Below are 21,765 nucleotides of genomic sequence, written 5' to 3'. Positions count from 1 at the left end.
AAACCTGGCACCATCCCAACTGTGAAGCATGGTGGGGGCAGCATCATGCTGTGGGGATGTTTTTCAGCAGCAGGGACTAGTCAGGATCGAGGCAAAGATGAACGGAACAAAGTACAGAGATCTCCTTAATAAAAACCTGCTCCAGAGCACTCAGGACCTCAGACTGGGGCAAAGGTTCACCTTCCAACAGGACAACGACACTAAGCACACAGCCAAGACAATGCAGGAGTGGCTTCGGGACAAGTCTCTGAATGTCCTTGAGTAGCCCAGCCAGAGCCCAGACTTGAACCCGACCGAACATCTCTGGAGAGACCTGAAAAAAGCTGTACAGCAATGCTCCCCATCCAATCTGACAGAGCTTGAGAGGATCTGCAGACAATGAGAGAAACTACCCAAATACAGGTGTGCCAAGCTTGTAGCGTCATACCCAAGAAGACTCAAGGCTGTAATCGCTGCCATAGGTGCTTCAGCAAAGTACTGAGTGAAGGGTCTGAATACTTATGTAAATGTGTTAAAGTTTTAATATTTTATATATTTGCAAACATTTCTAGAAACCTGTTTTTCCTTTGTCATTATTGGGTATTGTGTGTAGATTGGGGGGGGGGGACAATTGAATCCATTTTACAATAAGGTGGTAACGTAACAAAATGTGGAAAAGGTCAAAAGGGTCTGAATACTTTACAAATACACTGTATAGTGCACTGTTTGACCAGGCTCTGTTCAAAAGTAGTAGTGCACTATAAAAGGGAATAGATTGCCATTCATAGTACTGTTCATATGGGTCACTATCTGCAGAAGACAACTATTCTTGAAAGTCTGAGAAATTACTCTCAAGCCCATTAAGACTTAAGGTCTCTGGCTTCTAAAAAAATTTCCTGTCAGAAATTGGACATAAGCTGACAGAAATGGGTCATTATGGGTGCAGTTTTGTAATACAGGTTTTTGAGACAGACAAATATTACTTTAAATTGCTCCAAGAAATCCTTTCAATTGAGTCCAGGACCAATCATGATGGTGTTGCGATTTACAGTTCCAAAGGGGATCTCGAAACAGAGGAAATAGTTCTGTCCTTCAGTGATATTATTACAGAGATGAAACAAATAAAAGATGTACGATACCGTTAACATGGGTTGAGGAAAACAGTTTTAAATTATTAGCTCGTCTGAAACTGAACAGTCCATATTTGCTCTAGAATGTCTTAAAATTATTTCTCTTCATTTCTTGAATTCCTTGGAAACCTCAATTTCTAGCTTCCAACACCAAACAGCCAGAGAGAAAGGAGAGGGAATGTTTAGAGGTACCTTGACTCACTCTGCAATAAGTGATACTGACAGCAAGCTCAAATATAACCATGGGGACCACAGAGGTCCGTATCCACACCCTCTATGTTAAGGGTCAAACTTGCCCTGGTCTGCCCAACACCCCAGCCAGTTGACCCCCTCCTAAATCTCAAATTTTCTCTCACGGACACTCCAACTCTTAATGAAAGGCTGACATGCTATACAGGCAATTTGCTTCTCCTTGACGCAAGGCTTCTGATTTTCAAAGTGAAATTACCTTATTCTCTTCTAAGAAAATGTATCAAGAGCAGTATCCACGCACAGCAAATCGCTGACAACCCTTGTGACCAAAATGAGTGCCACACTTTTGATAGCCTGCCAGAGAAGAGACCCAATCAATCTCCTATTGAAAAGATTGCATGATCATCACTTCAGCATTATAGTCATTACTTACTTTTTGATTATCATCAAGGCATTGAATATGCTTCATATGATAGGGCCTAGTCTACAGTAGACTGGACCAAATGTAGTCTCAGTACACACTTACAGTAAGGAAGCGGATTAAGAGGTTTCCCAGACAAGATGCCCATCACCATCAAAACACCAGACGTAATGATCAAATTGGCTATCTGTGGTCTGTTCCAGTAATTCCCTCTTTTACATAGACTGGCTAATGCACACAGCGCGACACAGCATGGTAGAGAGACAGACTCAGCCAGCGATCCTATCCATCTGCGAGTAGCCTGCAGTCCATTGAGGGGCACAGATAGAGAGCACAGATACAGACCCATTTAGTCCCATTGGGTGGTGAGAGCAGTGATTAGTAGTTGGCTGGTTGTGCACCTGACTTGGTCTTCCCATGTTAAAACCATTCGACCTAAATCAGTCCATGCCAGGATCTCTGGCGCTGTCTGTCTGTTAAGTGTGGGTTTGTTTTTCTTCTCCCCCACAAAGCAGAGAAACTGTCCACTTCTCACAATCCTTAAAACAAGCAGCAGATTGACTATTAGCCAAAACACTGCCCATGCCTGTGTTGTCAGATCAAAACCAGGACTCATAAAAACATAAATATGGGTCTATATGACTAAGTAAGCCTTGTCTGAGCCAGAATGGACCATAGTGCAAGAAGCCATCTCCTGTTTATGTAGCGTGAGGAAGCTTTATGTACAAGTACACCCCCTGGACAGGACACTAGTCTATATGACTGGCCTAGATGGTAAGAAAGTCTAAGACATGAAATACAGTTAAATTAGATGGGGATGTTGTGAGTACGTAGCTCACGCCACACAGCCATGGTTGCTGGCTGGCTTCTCCTCTCCATTGACCCCATTACCAACCAACGCTCTTGTCCCAGCTCTCACCAATGCAGCTGCAGCCTGTGTTGAGGTCAGCATCTTAAGAGCAGTGATGCATGTTTTATCTCCCTGTTTGTATGGGATTAACATGTGATGGTGGTGAACTATCAAATCTAATTTTGTTTGTCACATGCGCTGACTACAACAGGTAGTTGTAACAGACCTTACAGTGAAATGCTATGAGCAGCTAGCAATATTACTGTAGCTACTAGCTAACATCACAACACCAGAAAACATCTTAGAGGGTTGTTGTGTACTTCAGAGCTGGGCTTCCTCTTGGCAGCCTAATGAAGATGAAAGGTCCCCAGCAGTTGGTGGGTGGAGGTTGAGGAGGTACAGTATTGGGTTAGTTCATCGTGCCTCTCTCCTCTCCTGTTCCTCCTCAGGCTGTGTGTAGGCTAAACGAGATTTCCTTGGTGTGATTGGGTAAGTGGTGGTCTTTCCTCTCTGGCTGGGGGGATGCTGTTTAGATGGAGCTAATGAGATCCTAATCCTGGGCTCCCGTGTGGTGCAGTGGTCTAAGACAAGGCATCCCAGTGCAGGAGGCGTCACTGCAGTACCTGGTTCAAATCCAGCGCACAATTGGCCCAGTGTCAGCCAGATTTTGCCGTCATTGTAAATAAGAATTTGTCCTTAACTGACTTGCCTAGTTAAATAAAAGGTTATCCTTAAAAAGGACAGACCGGTCTGGAGCTCCTCTCTAACTCTGATTAGGTTTCACCACTGGGTTCAGACCCATCTCACAAATTGTTATTTTTTACACCGGCGTTCAGGTCCTGCATTTAAAAACACTATAAGTTCCACCATGACAGTTCGAAAGGCTGACACGAGAGGCTCCGTTTTCTGACCCGGGCGGAAATTCCATTCTGACCCATTCTAAAGACTTCCCAGTCATTAGAGTGGAAGGAACCTCTTCTGGAATCAAGTCCGCACTTCTGACTGACTCTGCCTCCATCACATCACCACATCCTGTTGACCTGCGTGTATACACTTCCTGCTCTATCCCTTCCCGTCCAAGGCATTTCTGCAGTGACAGGGGAAAATGCAGGAAGTCATCGTCGCAGGGAGGCACAGGCAAGACCACAACACTGCTACTGTTTGGATGACCGGACAGGCAAGACCACAACACTGCTACTGTTTGGATGACCGGACAGGCAAGACCACAACACTGCTACTGTTTGGATGACCGGACAGGCAAGACCACAACACTGCTACTGTTTGGATGACCGGACAGGCAAGACCACAACACTGCTACTGTTTGGATGACTGGACAGGCAAGCGCAGCATAACAATGGCTTGACTACCTGTATTCTATTGTCCTGCACAGCAGACACAAGACATGATGCAAGTCTATGGGGGTTTAGAGTCTGTGCTCTCCCCCCAGAGAAGAGAAAGGGCCGGCACCATCTCAATGCTAACACCACAGTGTCCCCTTCTGGAAGTTAAGAATATTCATTGTGTGTGTGTGTGTGTGTGTGTGTGTGTGTGTGTGTGTGTGTGTGTGTGTGTCCCCAGCATCAACAATGGGCAAAACCTATGCCTATTCAAGGAAGGCTTGGGCAAGCAGCACACAAACACTTCCACATTGTGAGATGCATTCCATCAGGAGTACAGAGACAAAGCAGGTGGGGAGAGAACGAATGAACCGTCATATGAATGAACCAACGAAATGTCGTATGACAAAAGAGATTTCTATCACAATTCCTCAATGTGATATGTTGTCACAATAGGCAATTGAGGGCTAACTATGTCCCCTCTAGGGTACAGTAATAGACAGAAGAGAATACCCACACGTCTCAGTGTGTGGGTGTGTGAACTGAACGTGCTGCCACAGCGTGATAGTTAGCTACCGGACTCATCACCTACACTCCTGCTACTGTTTATTGCTTATCCTGTTACCTAGTGACTTTATGAACATATCTACCTCAATTGCCACGTACCCCTGCACATCGACTTGGTACTGGTAACCTTGTGTATGTACAGTAGCAAAGTTATCATTCCTTATTGTGTATTTATTCCTCATTATTTGTTTCCTTTATGTTCTCTCTGCATTGCTGGGAATAGCCCGTAAGTAAGCATTTCACTGTTAGTCTACACTGAGTGTACAAAACATTAGGAACACATTCCTAATATTGAGTTGCACCCCCTTTTGCCCTCAAAACAGCCTCAATCGTCAGGGCATGGAATCTACACGGTGGGTGTCGAAATGTTGACTCAAGTGCTTCCCACAGTTGTGTCAAGTTAGCTGGATGTCCTTTGGGTGGTAGACCATTCTTGATACACACAGGAAACTTGTTGATCGTGAAAAACCGAGCAGTTCATGACACACTCAAACTGGTGCGCCTGGCACCTACAACAACCCCGTTCAAAGGCACTTAGATATTTTGTCTTGTTCATTCAACCTCTGAATGTCACATACACAATCCATGTCTCAAGACTTAAAAATCCTTCTTTAACCGGTTTCTACCCCTTCATCTACACTGATTGAGATGGATTTACCAGGTGACATCAATAAGGGATCATAGTTTATCTGGATTCACTCGGTCAGTCTGTCAAGGAAAGAGCAGATGTTCTTAATGTTTTGTACACTCAGTGTATACCTGTTGTTTACCAAGCATGTGACAAATACATTTTTAATTAGGACTTGATTTTATTGTGTGCCATGTAGGCCTAGCTACCACTTCCTGAATCCTCACTGCAGCGACAAGCCATTTCTTCCCACAAACAAACCACAGCTGGCTGGCACTGGTGACTCACTGTGGGAACCCGGTGGCTAGACGGCACTGTGTGTGTGTGTGTGTGTGTGTGTGTGTGTGTGTGTGTGTAACAAGCCCTCTTCTCTCTGGGCAGGACAGCCTCTTGGGATTAACATGGAGGGTCCAGTGTTTGCTCTGTCATAAAACCATGTATGTGTCCCAAATGGCACCCTATTCCCTATACTAGTTTAGACCGGGCCCATAGAACTCTGGTCAGAAAAAACTGCACTATACTAGGGAATAGGGTGCCATTTGTGATGCAGACAAGTACTGGCCAAGTGTGGGAAACAGAGCCAAACCCCAGTTAGTGGTTTCCTGTTTTACTAGGCGAGACGTTTCAATGAGCTGTTACATGTAACGATGAAAGCGTGTACACATTCTCCCACTAATGACTACATTAGTCTAGCAATGTCAGAGCAGGACAATCTCAATGACTATGTACCAAGGGAGACCTCTGTTGGTCAAAGTTAGACTGTCCTGACAGAGAGAGAACAGAGAACACAAAACTGGGCAGTATTACAGTGTTGACCTATGACCAGGTCCCCTCCCTGTCCATATGATCTTATTCCTTCTGATCTAAAAGACTAAACTGATCCTAGAGCAGGACGCCTACTCTGAAATGCTTTATGAATACAGACCTTAATCTCATGAATGGACCTGAACATTCAAAGGATTTATTACTTTAACTTGGATCGATCAGACAGGTACAAGGATGGCACCTCTACCTAAAACAGCATCAACGACACAGTATGTGTCTCGAAGTGACAGACATCTCTCACACACAGGAAACCTAACCCTAACTCCTAGCCTTTATCCCCAAACCCTAATCCTAAACCACAGAAACAGCATTTTTCCTTGTGGGGACGAACGAAATGTCCCCAGTCTGATTTTGATGGTTAGTTTACTATTCTCTCACACACCTCCTTCGATTGGAGGCGAGGCTACAGAACATGTAACAAAACATTCCACAGTTCATATGTAACTAAGCCATATCTGAGATGAGGACCCAGCTGAGAACAGAACACAAAGTGCTATCACAGAGTTTCTAAACCCACAGCTGCAAAAATCACGACTTCCGGCACCTCTTGTGAAATAGACCAAGAAGACCAGGCCGGCGTTTAGGGTTTGAGAAGTCAATGAGAGAAGTGAAAAATTCTTCCTTAGTTAATTTTCTCCAAATCTAAAGGGACAACCTAGATTTGAGCTAATGTCTTAAGTAGTCAAACATGATATTACTACAACCTTGAGAGTGACAAACTGACACGTTTTCATTTTAGTCAAAAACTAAATCTAAAGAATGCATTTGATTTGACGGCCTTGCACATGCGTAGTTCGGCATGAAACGACCGTTAGACCCGATTAAGTGTTTCTGCGCATGAACTTAACTAGCCAACGTAACCATGACATTGCCTACAAGTGTGATCAGAGACTTCTATTGGAGAAGAAGTGTTTGCCCATCTCCATGGCTGTATTGTGTGTTGGCGTATCTGTGTTGTGTTGCTGGGTAGTTGTGGTCGTGGCTCCAAAAACATATAGGCCAATAACAGCTCATTGTGGCTGCTCTTAAAAAAAACAGAAGTCTCAGTAGTCAAGGTCTTTGGGTGCCAATAATCACTTATTATTACGTTAAGAAAACAGCATAAAACACTTTTTCAATCTTTCATTCACACAAACGTTTAACAAAAGGTGAGAAATATGAATAATCTTCCACGCAGTACTATTACCGCTTTCAAAAGGCAACAGATTATCACTGAAAAGCTTAAGATATTACAGTCAGCCAGGGTGAGAATTGCAGTCAGCCAGAAGAAAAATGCGCATTCAGCCATAGTTGAGATGAAGCAGTGGAGGGGGAAAAGGAAAGACATGTTGCACTTACAGATGTACACCTCAGGAGGGCAGCGTTGTTCCTCCGTACTGACCCTGGACTTACTACATGCTGGCTAAGGATGTGTTTGTAGTGACGCTATGTCAACTTGACAAGCACACACAAAAAAAAAAAAAAAAAAAAAATTGTGGTTTTATTGTTACTACTGGTATGTCAAATAGATTATGTTGAAGAGTTTGCTAAGAAACCAGTCTTCAATTTCAGGAAACACAGGAGAAAAGTTTGTCCTTTACCCCAAATTCCCTCAGAGCATAAAAAAAACATTCAGCTGGGAGATGGACAGAAGGGAGGTTCCAATCTGATTAACATCTGCTCTTCATCTTTTACAGCCCGGATGTGTCCCAAAAGGGACCAAATTCCCTTTATGGTGCACCCTGTTTAATATGGACTCCTGTGGACTTCACACACAAATAATCAGATTTTCCCTGTGGCCTCATACAGCAGACAAAAACCCACAGTCTGGGAGAAAGTACTCACACCCCTTAACTTTCTCCACATTTTGTTGTGTTACAAAAGGGGGATTAAAAAGGATTTAAGTGTTTGTTTTTTGTCAATATACACAAAATACTCTAATGTCAAAGTAGAAGAATAATTCACAAAAACATTAGAATGTATGGAAAACACTAATATACTGTATCTTGAAAATAAATTGGTGTTTTAAACCATTACACCCCAGCTAGCAATGAGGAGTAGGCCCAGAAGCAGCACAACTGATGGACTCGGCCCGAAATCAAAATGAATGACTGCCCAGAATCGGCTCAAGTATGTCGGGCCGTTTCAGTCTACCGGAATTATCTGTTTTAGTAATTTTAAATATTACTATCATACATTTTATACGTACAAATTATACCCATCCACAAAATCAGAGGAAACACCATACGCCTGGTGACCACAGCGCAATGGGACAAGGACATCCCGGGCGGCCAAACCCTCCCCTCACACGGATGACGCTGGGCCGATTGTGCGTCGCCTCACGAGTCTCCTGGTCTCGGCCGGCACGGGTCTCGAACCAGCATCTGTAGCAATGCAGTTTGCACTGCGAGGCAGTGTCTTAGCCACTCAGGAGGCTCCATGCAAAGTTAATGCTTATCAATTGCCTTGCACAAAGTATCAGAAAACTAAAATACTACACAGGGCTCTTAAATAATTTAATTTAAATGTTAATTGTATTTTTTTGATCACAGAAACAATGAGAAAATAAATAATGAAATGTTAATTATATAAAGCAGCTCGTGTCATCATCTGCCAGAGTAGCCTCGGCCCAAACCCCAAGCAATACCTTTGGCCCAGATAACTCACACCGGAATCGGCCTGAACCCCAAGTAATATATACATTTGGGCCAGATAACTCACACTGGAATCGTCCCGAGCCCAATTCCCACATCGTAGACATTAGTAATACATTACGTCGGCCGAGTCTGACTCTCAGCCGAGTTAACCCTCCGCATCTATCAAAACAATTGGAGCACTGAGCCAGCTACTCTTAAATAGCACCTGGGTCAGCACAGGTGAAACACCTTCCCACTAATGACACCCGAATGTGTAATACATACCGACGTACACGGTGAGCCCGACCTGCTGACAAGCTTTACGTGCTAAAGTCCAACCTCAAAACACAAATGGAAAATCCTAAACCTGTAACAAGTGTAAGAGGTGTGCAACACATTCAGCAGAAATTTTTTCAGATGATAACAGATGTGCAACGCCATTTGGCTAGCAGCCACAAATAGCTAGGTACATTAGCTTACAATGAAAAAGCAAGGCATTATTGTCAGAGAATGCAGCCAGCAAAATTCCCTAATGTTTTGCTTGAAGTTAAACTTGCATTTTAAATTGCAGTCTTAAGAAAAACTACACTGGAGGAAAGTACCGGAGAAAAGTTGCCCACACATCAGATAGTGTCAGAACTAGGTCTGGTGATCCAATGACGGGAGCAAAGATATTTCATCCAAGTGGTGAAGTACAACTGAAGCAGGAAATTGGCCTTTTACATTCATGATTTTGACCGTGGCTGAAGCCGAGTAGAATTTACAATAAGAAGCATTTTAGATCTGCATTTACTAAACCAAGCAAGATACTTTTTCTACGTTTTATCTTTCCCTTTCTGCATGAAAATGGCAAAATCCTCCATTAACACAATCCCTGGTGATGTCTTGGATTTGCCCCAAACATAACACTTTGTATCTAGGACAGAAAGTACATTTTCGCCAATTTTTTTTACAGTATAACTTTAGTGCCTTATTGCAAACTGGAAGCACCTTTTGGAATATGTTTATTCTGTACAGACTTCCTTTTCACTGTAATTTGTTAGTATTGTGTAGTAACTACAATTTTGATCCATCCTCAGTTCTATCACAGCCATAAAAACTAAAAATTTCTAAAAACATAATTCTACTTTGACATTGTGTGTGTGTAGATCAGTGACACATTCTCAATTTAAATCATTTTCAATTCCTGATTACAAATTAGGCGTAGCCTACTCGAGCAGGCTGTAAAAGAAAGGGACACAAATGTTACCTTAAAGATGGAATCCTTAGCGGTGAAACTGCCACGTCCGCTTGCGATATTACAAAGATGTTACTTCAAACCACAAAGACTATTTTCCTTTGGACATCACATATTATGCTAGATGCTCATCTCCTCCAGTTAAAAACAAAACAAAAACAAGTGTGACTGGGGCGCTGTTTCACCTTGGATCCCAGCTTTAAAGAGGGAGCAAAAGAAAAAGCTTGTGTCTTAACTTCTTTGGGACTGGGGGGCAGTATTGAGTAGCTTGGATAAAAAGGTGCCCAGAGTAAACTGCCTGCTACCCAGGCCTAAAAGCTAGAATATGCATATAATTAGTAGATTTGGATAGACAACATTGACGTTTCTAAAACTGTTTGAATGATGTCTGTGAGTATAACAGAACTCATATGGCAGGCAAAAACATGAGAAAAAATCCAACCAGGAAGTGGGAAATCTGAGGTTTGTAGTTTTTCAAGTCATTACCTATCAAATATAGTGTCTATGGGGTCATATTGCACTTCCAATGGCTTCCACTAGATATCAACAATCTTTAGAACCTTGTTTGGGGCTTCTACTATGAAGGAGGAGGGAATGAGAGCGGTTTCAACCAGGTGTCTGGCAGAGTGCCATGAGCTCAGTCTCACGCGCTCCCGTGAGAGTTAACTGCGTTCCTTTTCATTTCTAAAGACAAAGGAATTCTCCGGTTGGAACATTATTGAAGATTTATGTTAAAAACATTAACGGAACTTTTAGACTTTTCGTCTGGACCTAGTGATCGCGCCTCATGAATTTGGATTACTGGGCTAAACACGAACAAAAAGGGAGGTATTTGGACATAGATTATGGACTTTATCAAACAAAACAAACATTTATTGTGGAACTGGGATTCCTGGGAGTGCATTCTGATGAAGATCAAAGGTAAGTGAATATTTATAATGCTATAATGCTGACTTCTGTTGACTCCACAACATGGCGGGTATCTGTATGGCTTGTTTTTGCGTCTGAGCACTGTACTCAGATTATTGCATGGTGTGCTTTTTCCGTAAAGTTTTTTTTTAAATCTAACACAGCGGTTGCATTAAGGAGAAGTGGATCTAAAATTCCATGCATACCACTTGTATCTTTTAGCAATGTTTATTATGAGTATTTCCGTAAATTGATGTGGCTCTCAGTAGTTTTGGAACTACTGAACATAACGCGCCAAAGTAAACAGATTTCTGGATATAAATATGAACTTTATCGAACAAAACATAAATGTATTGTGTAACATTAAGTCCTATGAGTGTCATCTGATGAAGATCAAAGGTTAGTGATTAATTTAATGGCTATTTCTGATTTTTGTGAGCCCACGCCTTGGATGGAAAATGTCTAAGGTTTTCTGTGACTAGGTGCTGACCTAACAACCGTTTGGTGAGCTTTCACTGTAGAGCCCATTTGAAATTGGACAATGTGGCTGGATTTACAAGAAGTTTCTCTCTAAAATGGTATAAAATACTTGTATGTTTGAGGAATTTTAATCATGATATTTCTGTTTTGAATTTGGCGCCATGCAATTTCACTGGCTGTTGGCGAGGTGGAACACTACCGTCCCACATATCCCAGAGAGGTAAAGCCATTCTCTGACTTACTGTATCTTGCCTCCATGTACAGATCCCCACTCGTCTCAGAGTTTGCACCTAAAAAGGCTTGTTACATTATCGGTCCTGGCCACAGACCCATGACAGAGCAGGAGAGCCAACCAAAAGCCTCATCACAACAAAGCAGATCAAAGGCGTCGCTCATTCGCTCTCTACAGTCCTGCAACTGCTCCCCATCTCCCTGGCTGTATGACTATCTATGACTCACTCATGTAAACGTGGGTGTGTTCCTCTCATGGGGGATGGGCTGAATGAAGGTGAGACTTAACGGTAGCCTACACACACCATTGCTACATACACTGCTTTATGTGGTTCATCATAGCTCCATGGAAACCTAGGCTAACAAGGAAGGCTACCATTGAGCCACAGAGCACTGGCAAGGTATTTCCCATAAGGCTTTCATTAACTCGCCAACTACACCCACTTTTTGGGAAGTACAACATGTGGCTTGTAAAATACAAGGTATATTCAGTCTTTACAGAAGGAAACCCAATATACACTGCTCAAAAAAATAAAGGGAACACTTAAACAACACAATGTAACTCCAAGTCAATCACACTTTTGTGAAATCAAACTGTCCACTTAGGAAGCAACACTGATTGACAATACATTTCACATGCTGTTGTGCAAATGGTATAGACAACAGGTGGAAATTATAGGCAATTAGCAAGACACCCCCAATAAAGGAGTGGTTCTGCAGGTGGGGACCACAGACCACTTCTCAGTTCCTATGCTTCCTGGCTGATGTTTTGGTCACGTTTGAATGCTGGCGGTGCTTTCACTTTAGTGGTAGCATGAGACGGAGTCTACAACCCACACAAGTGGCTCAGGTAGTGCAGCTCATCCAGGATGGCACATCAATGCGAGCTGTGGCAAGAAGGTTTGCTGTGTCTGTCAACGTAGTGTCCAGAGCATGGAGGCACTACCAGGAGACAGGCCAGTACATCAGGAGACGTGGAGGAGGCCGTAGGAGGGCAACAACCCAGCAGCAGGACCGCTACCTCCGCCTTTGTGCAAGTTTGGCCGCCCGGGATCATTAATGCGTAGTGCCCAAATGATGAATACCCAGTGACAGCTTCCTTTCACAACTTTCCACTCTAACCTCATTAGAAGCATTTAACCATCATTAATATTGAGTTTTCCGCTTCCATTCAGTTTAAATCCCCTTCAAGTGTTTGAGTGTTGAAATGGCCACTTGTGTTTAGCAGCAGCTACCAACATATCATATGAATCATGTTCCTGACTTGGTCTTAGCCAGTAGACTATCTGGTCTACCACTACAGAGGCTCAAACAGAGACCTTTCTACCCAGTCTTCAAAAAGGTCTTGCAGCGAAAGTCGTCAAATCCACGTGCTGAGGTAAAAATGGTGTGCGCGCGCGGGCAGTAAGACCCAGCACCACGGATATGAAAAGCATGGTACCTTAGTGTGTGTTAACCTCATCTATAGACCTTTCTATCAACCACATCTTAGCAGAGTCCAATAGACACCATGCTGTTCCTATTAGGGCGGGACGCAGGAGGTGTGTGGAATAGAAGGTCATTAGTTAGCAGCTCTTCTCTGAAGGAGGTATTTGATGGAGAGGCAGATGAAGGATATCACACACACAGGTCACCACTAGGTTATGTAGTGATGGGTGGAGACAGGTATACCTACTATTTGATGGGGGTGGAGGCCACAAAAAAACAAGTCGTCACGAGGGGCCGCAGTGGCTCGTGGTTCTGCATACCCACATACATTCACCACCCAACAGTGCGCGCAAAGTATTTTAGTGCCCCCCCCCTTGTGACAGTGAAGACAAAAAACAATGTACATTTTAAATTTAATTTCCTTCAATTCTACACATTTTGCCATGGGGGGGCAAACGTTTGCCGTTTTTAATATGATAACTGATGAAGAAATGGGCCCTACCCCGGTCGGTAATTCAGCCATGCTTACTACAAGTTTAGAAAGCTAGTCGCTAACTTACAAATCTAAATAAAAATTGCTGACAGACTAATTGAGTGACTGATGCACAACCAAATTTGGAAATTGCACCTTGTGTATTCTATTATTCCAACCCTCAACAGTAAGTTGAGACCCCGACCGACTTCAAATATATATATTTTTTTTAAACATTTTTATTTATTTCATAAATTGGCGTGCCGCCAGTTGCCAATCCCTGCTCGAGGGCATCTCTGCTCTCTCTATGGCTTCAGAGAAGATTTAATGAAAGTGATAAAAGCAGCCCAGAGGCATGGTCTAAGTCAACTCATCACCAGTTTGAACCATGTTTTTTATGTGTTTTTCTTTCCACACAACTGTATTTATATTGAATGCTTTAGAATACATAAGACATTCCTCATAAGTACCAGTATGTATTATAATGGGGTCAATACTCATTTTTAAAGCATCATAAAACATGTGCTCCAAAAATCAATGCACTTGGTGGACAAACAAGCAGGCTAAATATAGAGGCCCCAAAATCAATACATGTAAACATTTATGTTTTCGTGGATATAACACAATTGAACAGCACCCTCCCAAAGGGGAACACAGCAGGGTTTGTCGATAAAAGTGGATTTGTTTGATTTCACAAATGGCTGTTACCTCGCCATCCTTGTTCTCTATGGAGCACAAGCCCACATCGTCTCACTTTCAGCAGGTGTACAATTGAGCCCAAACCCTGAGTCTGGTATAGCAGGTAACACCACCCGATGCAGCACATTGGCCTGATAGGTCACCCCTCAACGTGGGTACGTATCCTGGCGCCACCGCTACCTCAGCATCTCCCTACCCCACTGTCCCCCTGCTCATTTCCACATCAGTCTCAATAAGTTAATAATACTGAAGCCAAGCCCCTGCATTCAAACTAGAGGTGTCCTGTAATTCAGGACAGGGCAGTAGTGAGTCAGTCCTACCCCATTCCATCCAGACCAGCATGCCATAGAGGGGGAATCAGTATGTAACATTCAGACAGGGTTTACAGTCATAGAAACACTTGACAGTGGTTTCACTGTGTCCAATGAGTGGTTTGACTTGCTGGGGTGTGTCCTAAATGACTATCCTTATAGGCCCTGGTCAAAAGTAGTGCACTACACACAGTGTACAAACCATTAAGAGCACTTGCTCTTTCAATAACAGACTGACCGAGTGAATCCAGATGAAAACTATGATCCCTTATTGATGTCACCTGGTAAATCCACTTCAATCAGTGTAGATGAAGGGGTAGAAACCGGTTAAAGAAGGATTTTTAAGTCTTGAGACATGGATTGTGTATGTGAATTTAAATGTATTTACACAGAAGTGCGTGTCTGTCAAGAAGTGATTAAGTGGAGATGGCCCGTGCAGCTGTCTGCCCTGCCCAGACACACGGATTCCACTGTGTGTGTGTGTGTGTGTGCGTGCACGCGTGTCCTTCCCAGACACATGGAGAATGTGGGGTTGAAACAGCATAGCCCTGAAATGTTCATGACCTCAGGAGGGTGCTGGGACACGCCAGTCACCTGGCACCAAGGTTGTGTGTGTGTTGAATGTCCTATCCTCCATCTCTGGGTAATTATTACTAGGCAGGGTGGACATTGACTGACCGTTAAAGACGGGAATACCATCAAGGCTCAAGGCTGGACTGTGGGCCAAAGGAGAACTCATGGAGGGAGGGACAGACAGAAAGATACACAGCATCTGAAAAAACACTCAGTGAATCCCTGAGCTGTCTGCCACCATTCCTGGCAGCAGCGATGACATGCTGTAACCCAATAAAAAGCCACATCGCTCACCAGGCCACACATTCCTTCTCCACAGTCTTTAAAAAGCATCTCACACATGTCAGAGATGCAGAGTGAGTTGCCAGGAGAGTGGTCATGTTTAGTGGAGTGGTTATTGGGCTAGTAGCCGATTATGGCATCATACAGCTATGTAATTAACTCCAGGTCAGAACTGCTGTAGCCACAGAAGTGGAATGAGTAGAACGGGAATCCACAATCAACTCTTCATTTCAAGTCTACCTATTACATTTCTATGGCTGTAGAGTATCAGACTAAACTGACTGACAACAATATATACAGACATAATGTGTGTCCCAAATGGTATCCTATATAGCGTACTACTTTTCACCGGTGCCCACAGGGAATAGTGTGCGATGGAGACATGGCAAGGAAGAGGAACATGGAGAGGAGTAGGAAGGACACCAGAAACGGGAGACTGTGTTTCCATGGAATGTGTCTGCCCCAAATCTCAACATTCACCTTTGTAGCACACCGCTTACTTTGTGCAATTTGTCTGTCTCATTTGTTGAATTGGGATCTGAAAAGTGCATGTACCTACATAGCTGCTCAAAGCGGCGGCGTGTCATATTGCTACCCATCTAGGGCGTCCTGAGGGCGGCGACAGTAGACCAGTGTGGGGACCCTGCAAAGGCCCCTTCCCAGAAACCGCATGCGCTCATCCCTGAAGGCATTCAAAATGCAGCTTGTGCATTCACTTGGCTACAGTGGCAGGAAGCGGGGAGACAAGAGTGTGTCACCCGGGGGCGTGGACTGAGTTGTTACTCATCATTTGAAAGCAGGCCACTCCCTGGTGAAGTTTAAAGGGCGTAGGAGACAGTGTGTGGTGTGTATCCAGAGTGGACGCAGGGCAAAGAGTGGGAGATATCTAGTAACTTCCTCTGAGTGCTCTACGTGTTCTGTGCCACTTTGCAGGATGGGGCCGTGCTTCCAGAAGATCCATGACATGTTGTAGGCTAAATGCAAACACTCAAATGGCAGGGTGAAATATTAATTTGTCCTCCAAATCGTATTAGGGAAATTGTGTACTTTTTAGAATTGTACTTCTCTGAAATCTGTCTGCATTCACTGAATTGTTGTCAAAGTAGGCTACTACTTCTACATTTGGTTTCAGGCATGGTCTGTACTAATCCTTATTGAGGGTGTCTATATTTTGAAATAGTCTGAATGGATGTTTGTATTTTTACATTGTTACAGAAGTAAGAATTGTTGTCAATCAAATAGCCTACTTTGTGTGGGTTTTGAAATACTTCCTGAATATTGTCCTCCGGTTACATTTTCACATATTTAGAAGTATAATAGATTATACTTAGTAAATTTGACTAAATTACTCACTCAAAATGTACTACAATTTAAATACTCTTGTTTATTGTTGTGTTAATAATGAGTGTCTACACAATGGAAGACGATGAGTGTTATTCATATCGACATGAATGTGGTGTCATTAAAGAAGAGGTTGTGCTCTTTAAAACTAAGTTAACGAATGACAATTACAAGTTCTTTGTTTTTGGAAGTCTACAGCAGCATTCCAGAATTATATTGGGGTCTAAAGGGTTAACATGACTTGAATGAACGTGTGACATTACCATGGAATTATTGCATAACAATCCTAGGCGACCCATGAGTGTACCCGTGAGTTTACCAGTCAAATTGCCCGGGTTAGAGGTTCCAAGCCTGTTATATTCATTCTCTTCCTCTACGTTTGCTGCTGATGCAGCAGCATTGTGGTCATTCAGTCAGCTGTTCATTTGAATTGAAGTTTAATTTATGGTTGAGACGATTATTTTATTTTCATGACTGTCTTCATCCATAACCGTCAGTTACACAGCTATACGGTAATTGTGCCAGCACTAAGGTCACGGCATTCACTTACCCCCTTTATTGTAGAGATGCTGATCCACTAACTAATCATTTACTGTGGAGAGAAGCTTCCGTCAGCCACTATGCTTACTAACTACACCCATAACTGAACGAAGCTGCTCTCTCCCCCCGCCCATCTCCCTCTACAGATTAATTCAAGCCGTCAGTCACTTTCAATCCCAGTCTCATTCATCATCCATCCCCCTTGAATAGAATCACAGGCTTTAAAAAAATAAAAATAAAAAAAACTCGGACATGGGCCCTAATCTAATAGACCACAGCGAGGCAGTTAACCCACTGTTCCCCGGGTGCCGAAGATGTGGATGTCGATGAAGGCAGCCCCCAGCACCTCTGATTCAGAGGGGTTAAATACTGAAGACACTTCAGTTGAAGGCATTCAGTTGTACAACTGACTAGGTATCCCCCTTTCCAAGTTTCCATTCACCCTTTTTATGCAAGTAAAGTACATGTCAGCTAAATATATTCACGACAGGCCTGATGGAAACAGAACATTTTCGGTAAACTTTTAAAATGTTCACAAAACAAGCTAGACAAGTTGGCTGATTAATTAGGGCCGATTTCAAGTGTTCATAACAAATTGGTAATCTGCCTTTTTGGACGCCGATTACATTGCAATCCATGAGGAGACTGCGTGGCAGTATTTTTTTTATTAGGTACAGTGGGGCAAAAAAGTATTTAGTCAGCCACCAATTGTGCAAGTTCTCCCACTTAAAAAGATGAGGCCTGTAATTTTCATCATAGGTACACTTCAACGATGACATGTTTTCACACACTGTTGCTGGTATTTTGGCCCATTCCTCCATGCAGATCTCCTCTAGAGCAGAGATGTTTTGGGGCTGTTGCTGGGCAACACAGACTTTCAAATCCCTCCAAAGATTTTCTATGAGGTTGAGATCTGGAGACTGGCTAGGCCACTCCAGGACCTTGAAATGCTTCTTACGAAGCCACTCCTTCATTGCCCGGGCGGTGTGTTTGGGATCATTGTCATGCTGAAAGCCCCAACCACGTTTCATCTTCAATGCCCTTGCTGATGGAAGGAGGTTTTCACTCAAAATCTCACGATACATGGCCCCATTCATTCTTTCCTTTACACGGATCAGTCGTCCTGGTCCCTTTGCAGAAAAACATTCCCAAAGCATGATGTTTCCACCCCCATGCTTCACAGTAGGTATGGTGTTCTTTGGATGCAACTCAGCATTCTTTGTCCTCCAAACACGACGAGTTGAGTTTTTACCAAAAAGTTATATTTTGGTTTCATCTGACCATATGACATTCTCCCAATCTTCTTCTGGATCATCCAAATGCTCTCTAGCAAACTTCAGACGGGCCTGGACATGTACTGGCTTAAGCAGGGGGACACGTCTGGCACTGCAGGATTTGAGTCCCTGGCGGCGTAGTGTGTTACTGATGGTAGGCTTTGTTACTTTGGTCCCAGCTCTCTGCAGGTCATTCACTAGGTCCTCCCGTGTTGTTCTGGGATTTTTGCTCACCGTTCTTGTGATCATTTTGACCCCACGGGGTGAGATCTTGCGTGGAGCCCCAGATTGAGAGAGATTATCAGTGGTCTTGTATGTCTTCCATTTCCTAATAATTGCTCCCACAGTTGATTTCTTCAAACCAAGCTGCTTACCTATTGCAGATTCAGTCATCCCAGCCTGGTGCAGGTCTACAATTTTGTTTCTGGTGTCCTTTGACAGCTCTTTGGGCTTGGCCATAGTGGAGTTTGGAGTGTGACTGTTTGAGGTTGTGGACAGGTGTCTTTTATACTGATAACAAGTTCAAACAGGTGCCATTAATACAGATAACAAGTGGAGGACAGAAGAGCCTCTTACAGGTCTGTGAGAGCCAGAAATCTTGCTTGTTTGTAGGTGACCAAATACTTATTTTCCCCCATAATTTGCAACTAAATTCATAACAAATCCTACAATATGATTTTCTGGATTTGTTTTCCTCATTTTGTCTGTCATAGTTGAAGTGTACCTACAATGAGGCCTCCTCTTTTTAAGTGGGAGAACTTGCACAATTGGTGGCTGACTAAATACTTTTTTGCCCCACTGTACATAGGAAATTAACTGCAAAAGGTATTTTTATGTGCACTGTCATCACACACAGCCTTTTATCCTCAAGTCAATTTGATAGTAACATCTCTGGTGGGGAAAAGCGCATACTACTTTTATGCATTTTTGAGAATATTTGCATGAAAATCGTCTCCAATTGGATTGGAAACATGCATACACTCTCAAACAAACCCACACCATGGTCTGGATAGAGCCCGAATCAGGCTGTAAACTCGGGTAAGAGTCACTCACATTAAGCAGGATTGCTACATCCACTGTGTAAGAAGAACGTTAGTCTAAAATTTACTCACTTGTATATGCAATACACACTGTACCAAGCCTACATCTGGTGGAGGTTTCCCACATGGATTCCCATATTAAATCCCAGCTGCAACTCATTACAGCATCCTAATGTTAACATTACGTTGGTCACATTCCGTCCCGTGTATTGCGGTAACATGGATTCTGATATAGCCCGGTGCCCTTGGCGCACAGCAGACCCAGCTGAGAAGGTGACCCCTTGATGACCTCTGCTGTTCATCACTCAGAGGATTCACTCTCCATCAGACTCATTTCCCTAGAGAGAGCCATATGGTCCCTGGTCTAAAGTAGTACATCATATAGGGAATAGGGTTGGGTGCGGTCATAGTCTATTCTGTGGAGAGGGGTGAGTGAAGTAGCCCAAGCCTTTAAGTAGACAGACAGTTTACTGATTGCCTGATCTATTTATGCATCTATGTTATTGATGAAAAACAAACAAAATAAAGGAAACACCAACAGTCTTAATAGGGCGTTGGGGCACTACGAACCAGAACAGCTTCAATGCACCTTGGCATAGATTCTCCAGAATCTCCCACAAGTCTTTAATTTGGTTGAGATCAGGTGACAGACGGCCATGGCATACGGCTTAAATCATTTTCATGCTCATTAAACTAATCAGGGACCACTGATTAACGAATGACAATTACTGCAAAGCAGCAAAGCAGTGTGACACAAACAGAGTTACACATGGAATAAACAAACGTACAGTCAACACAATAGAAAAGGTCTATATACAGTGTGTGCAAATGGCGGGAGGTGGTAAGGCAATAAATAGGCCATAATAGCAAGTAATAACAATTTAGCAAATTAACACTGGAGTGATAGATATGCAAGTAGAAATACTGGTGTGCAAAAGAGCAAAAAAGTTAAAAACAATATGGGGATGAGGTAGGTAGATTGGATGGGCTTATTTACAGATGGGCTGTGTACAGCTGCAGCGATCGGTAAGCTGCTCAGATAGCTGATGCTTAAAGTCAGTGAGGGAGATGTTTGCAATTCGTTCCAGTCACTGGCAGCAGAGAACTGGAAGGAAAGGCGGCCAAAGGAGGTGTTGGCTTTGGGGATGACCAGTGAGATACACCTGCTGGAGCGCGTGCTACGGGTGGGTGTTGTTATTGTGACCAGCTGACATAAGGCGGGGCTTTACCTAGCAAAGACTTAAAGATGACCTGGAGCCAGTGGGTCTGGCGACGAATATGTCGCGAGGGCCAGTCGACGAGAGCATACAGGTCGCAGTGGTGGGTAGTATATGGTGGTATTTTTGATTGGAGATGGTTAATATGAGTCTGGAAGGAGAGTTTACAGTCTAGCCAAACACCTAGGTATTTGTAGTTGTCCAAATATTCTAAGTCAGAATGCTAGTCGGGCAGGCAGCGATCAGTTGAAAGGCATGCATTTAGTTTTACTAGCGTTTAAGAGCAGTTGGAGGCCACAGAAGGAGAGTTGGATGGCATTGAAGCTTGTTTGGAAGTTTGTTAACACAGTGTCCAAAGAAGGGCTTGGGGATAGAAGCTGTTAAGGAGCCTTTTGGACCTAGACTTGTCGCTCCAGTACCGCTTGCCGTGCGGTAGCAGAGAGAACAGTCTATGACGTGGGTGACTGGAGTCCCTGACAATTTTATGGGCTTTCTTCTGACACCGCCTAGTATAAAGGTCCTGGATTGCAGTAAGCTTGGTCCCAGTGATGTACTGGATATGTACGAACAGTCACTGTGGGGACGGCGACATTATTGATGCATTTATTGATGAAGCCAGTGACTGAGGTGGTATACTCCTGAATGCCAATGGATGAACCCCAGAACATGCATTTCCATTATTTTGGCAGCAACCTAGCTCCCTGTATCAAACAACAAATGCCAAGCAATAACCAGATAGCCAGTGTTGTTGCCAAAAGGGTTGTTCACATACAGTGTAGGCAAAACCTACTTATGCCCTGAGTTTTTGCTCTCATGTCATCCTTTATGCATGATGACACATGGCCCTTGCTTGAAGTAGCATTTCCAACCACGTGTTTACTATAGGACAGTGAACGCCTGACAGGACAGGCAGGAGAAAGTGCTAGAAAACAGCAGGTTGGACTCAAACCCACTCTCTCACTGTCTTAAACCACTAGAACACCCCATGCTTCAGTTCCCTTACCCGGTCTTTGTCATCAGCCACATCACACAGCACGTCATCCAGGTCCAGGATACCTCCGTCCCCATGCTCCAACCGGTGCACATGTAACCAGTAGCTGGCATCCTAGGGGAAGAAGGAGAAGATTCATGCATTGTCCATTTACTGCATGAGCAAGAGAAATGGGTATTTTACATATCCCATTGTC

At 43.5% G+C, this 21,765-nt stretch overlaps 1 protein-coding gene across 9 annotated transcripts in view; it reads right to left on the bottom strand.

The window, feature by feature from the left end:
- LOC110508784 (partitioning defective 3 homolog) overlaps positions 1–21,765 on the bottom strand; it is a 227,961-nt gene that overhangs the window by 156,045 nt on the left and 50,151 nt on the right. For all 9 annotated transcript variants that reach the window (XM_036966639.1, XM_036966637.1, XM_036966638.1 and 6 more), the window contains exon 2: positions 21,582–21,683. In XM_036966639.1, coding sequence (XP_036822534.1) covers positions 21,582–21,683 — 102 coding nt within the window. The remainder of the gene's footprint in view (positions 1–21,581; positions 21,684–21,765) is intronic.

The sequence above is a fragment of the Oncorhynchus mykiss genome, chromosome 28 (assembly GCF_013265735.2).
Source record: "Oncorhynchus mykiss isolate Arlee chromosome 28, USDA_OmykA_1.1, whole genome shotgun sequence".
NCBI lineage: Eukaryota > Metazoa > Chordata > Actinopteri > Salmoniformes > Salmonidae > Oncorhynchus > Oncorhynchus mykiss.
This window is presented reverse-complemented; position numbering and strand designations above follow the sequence as displayed.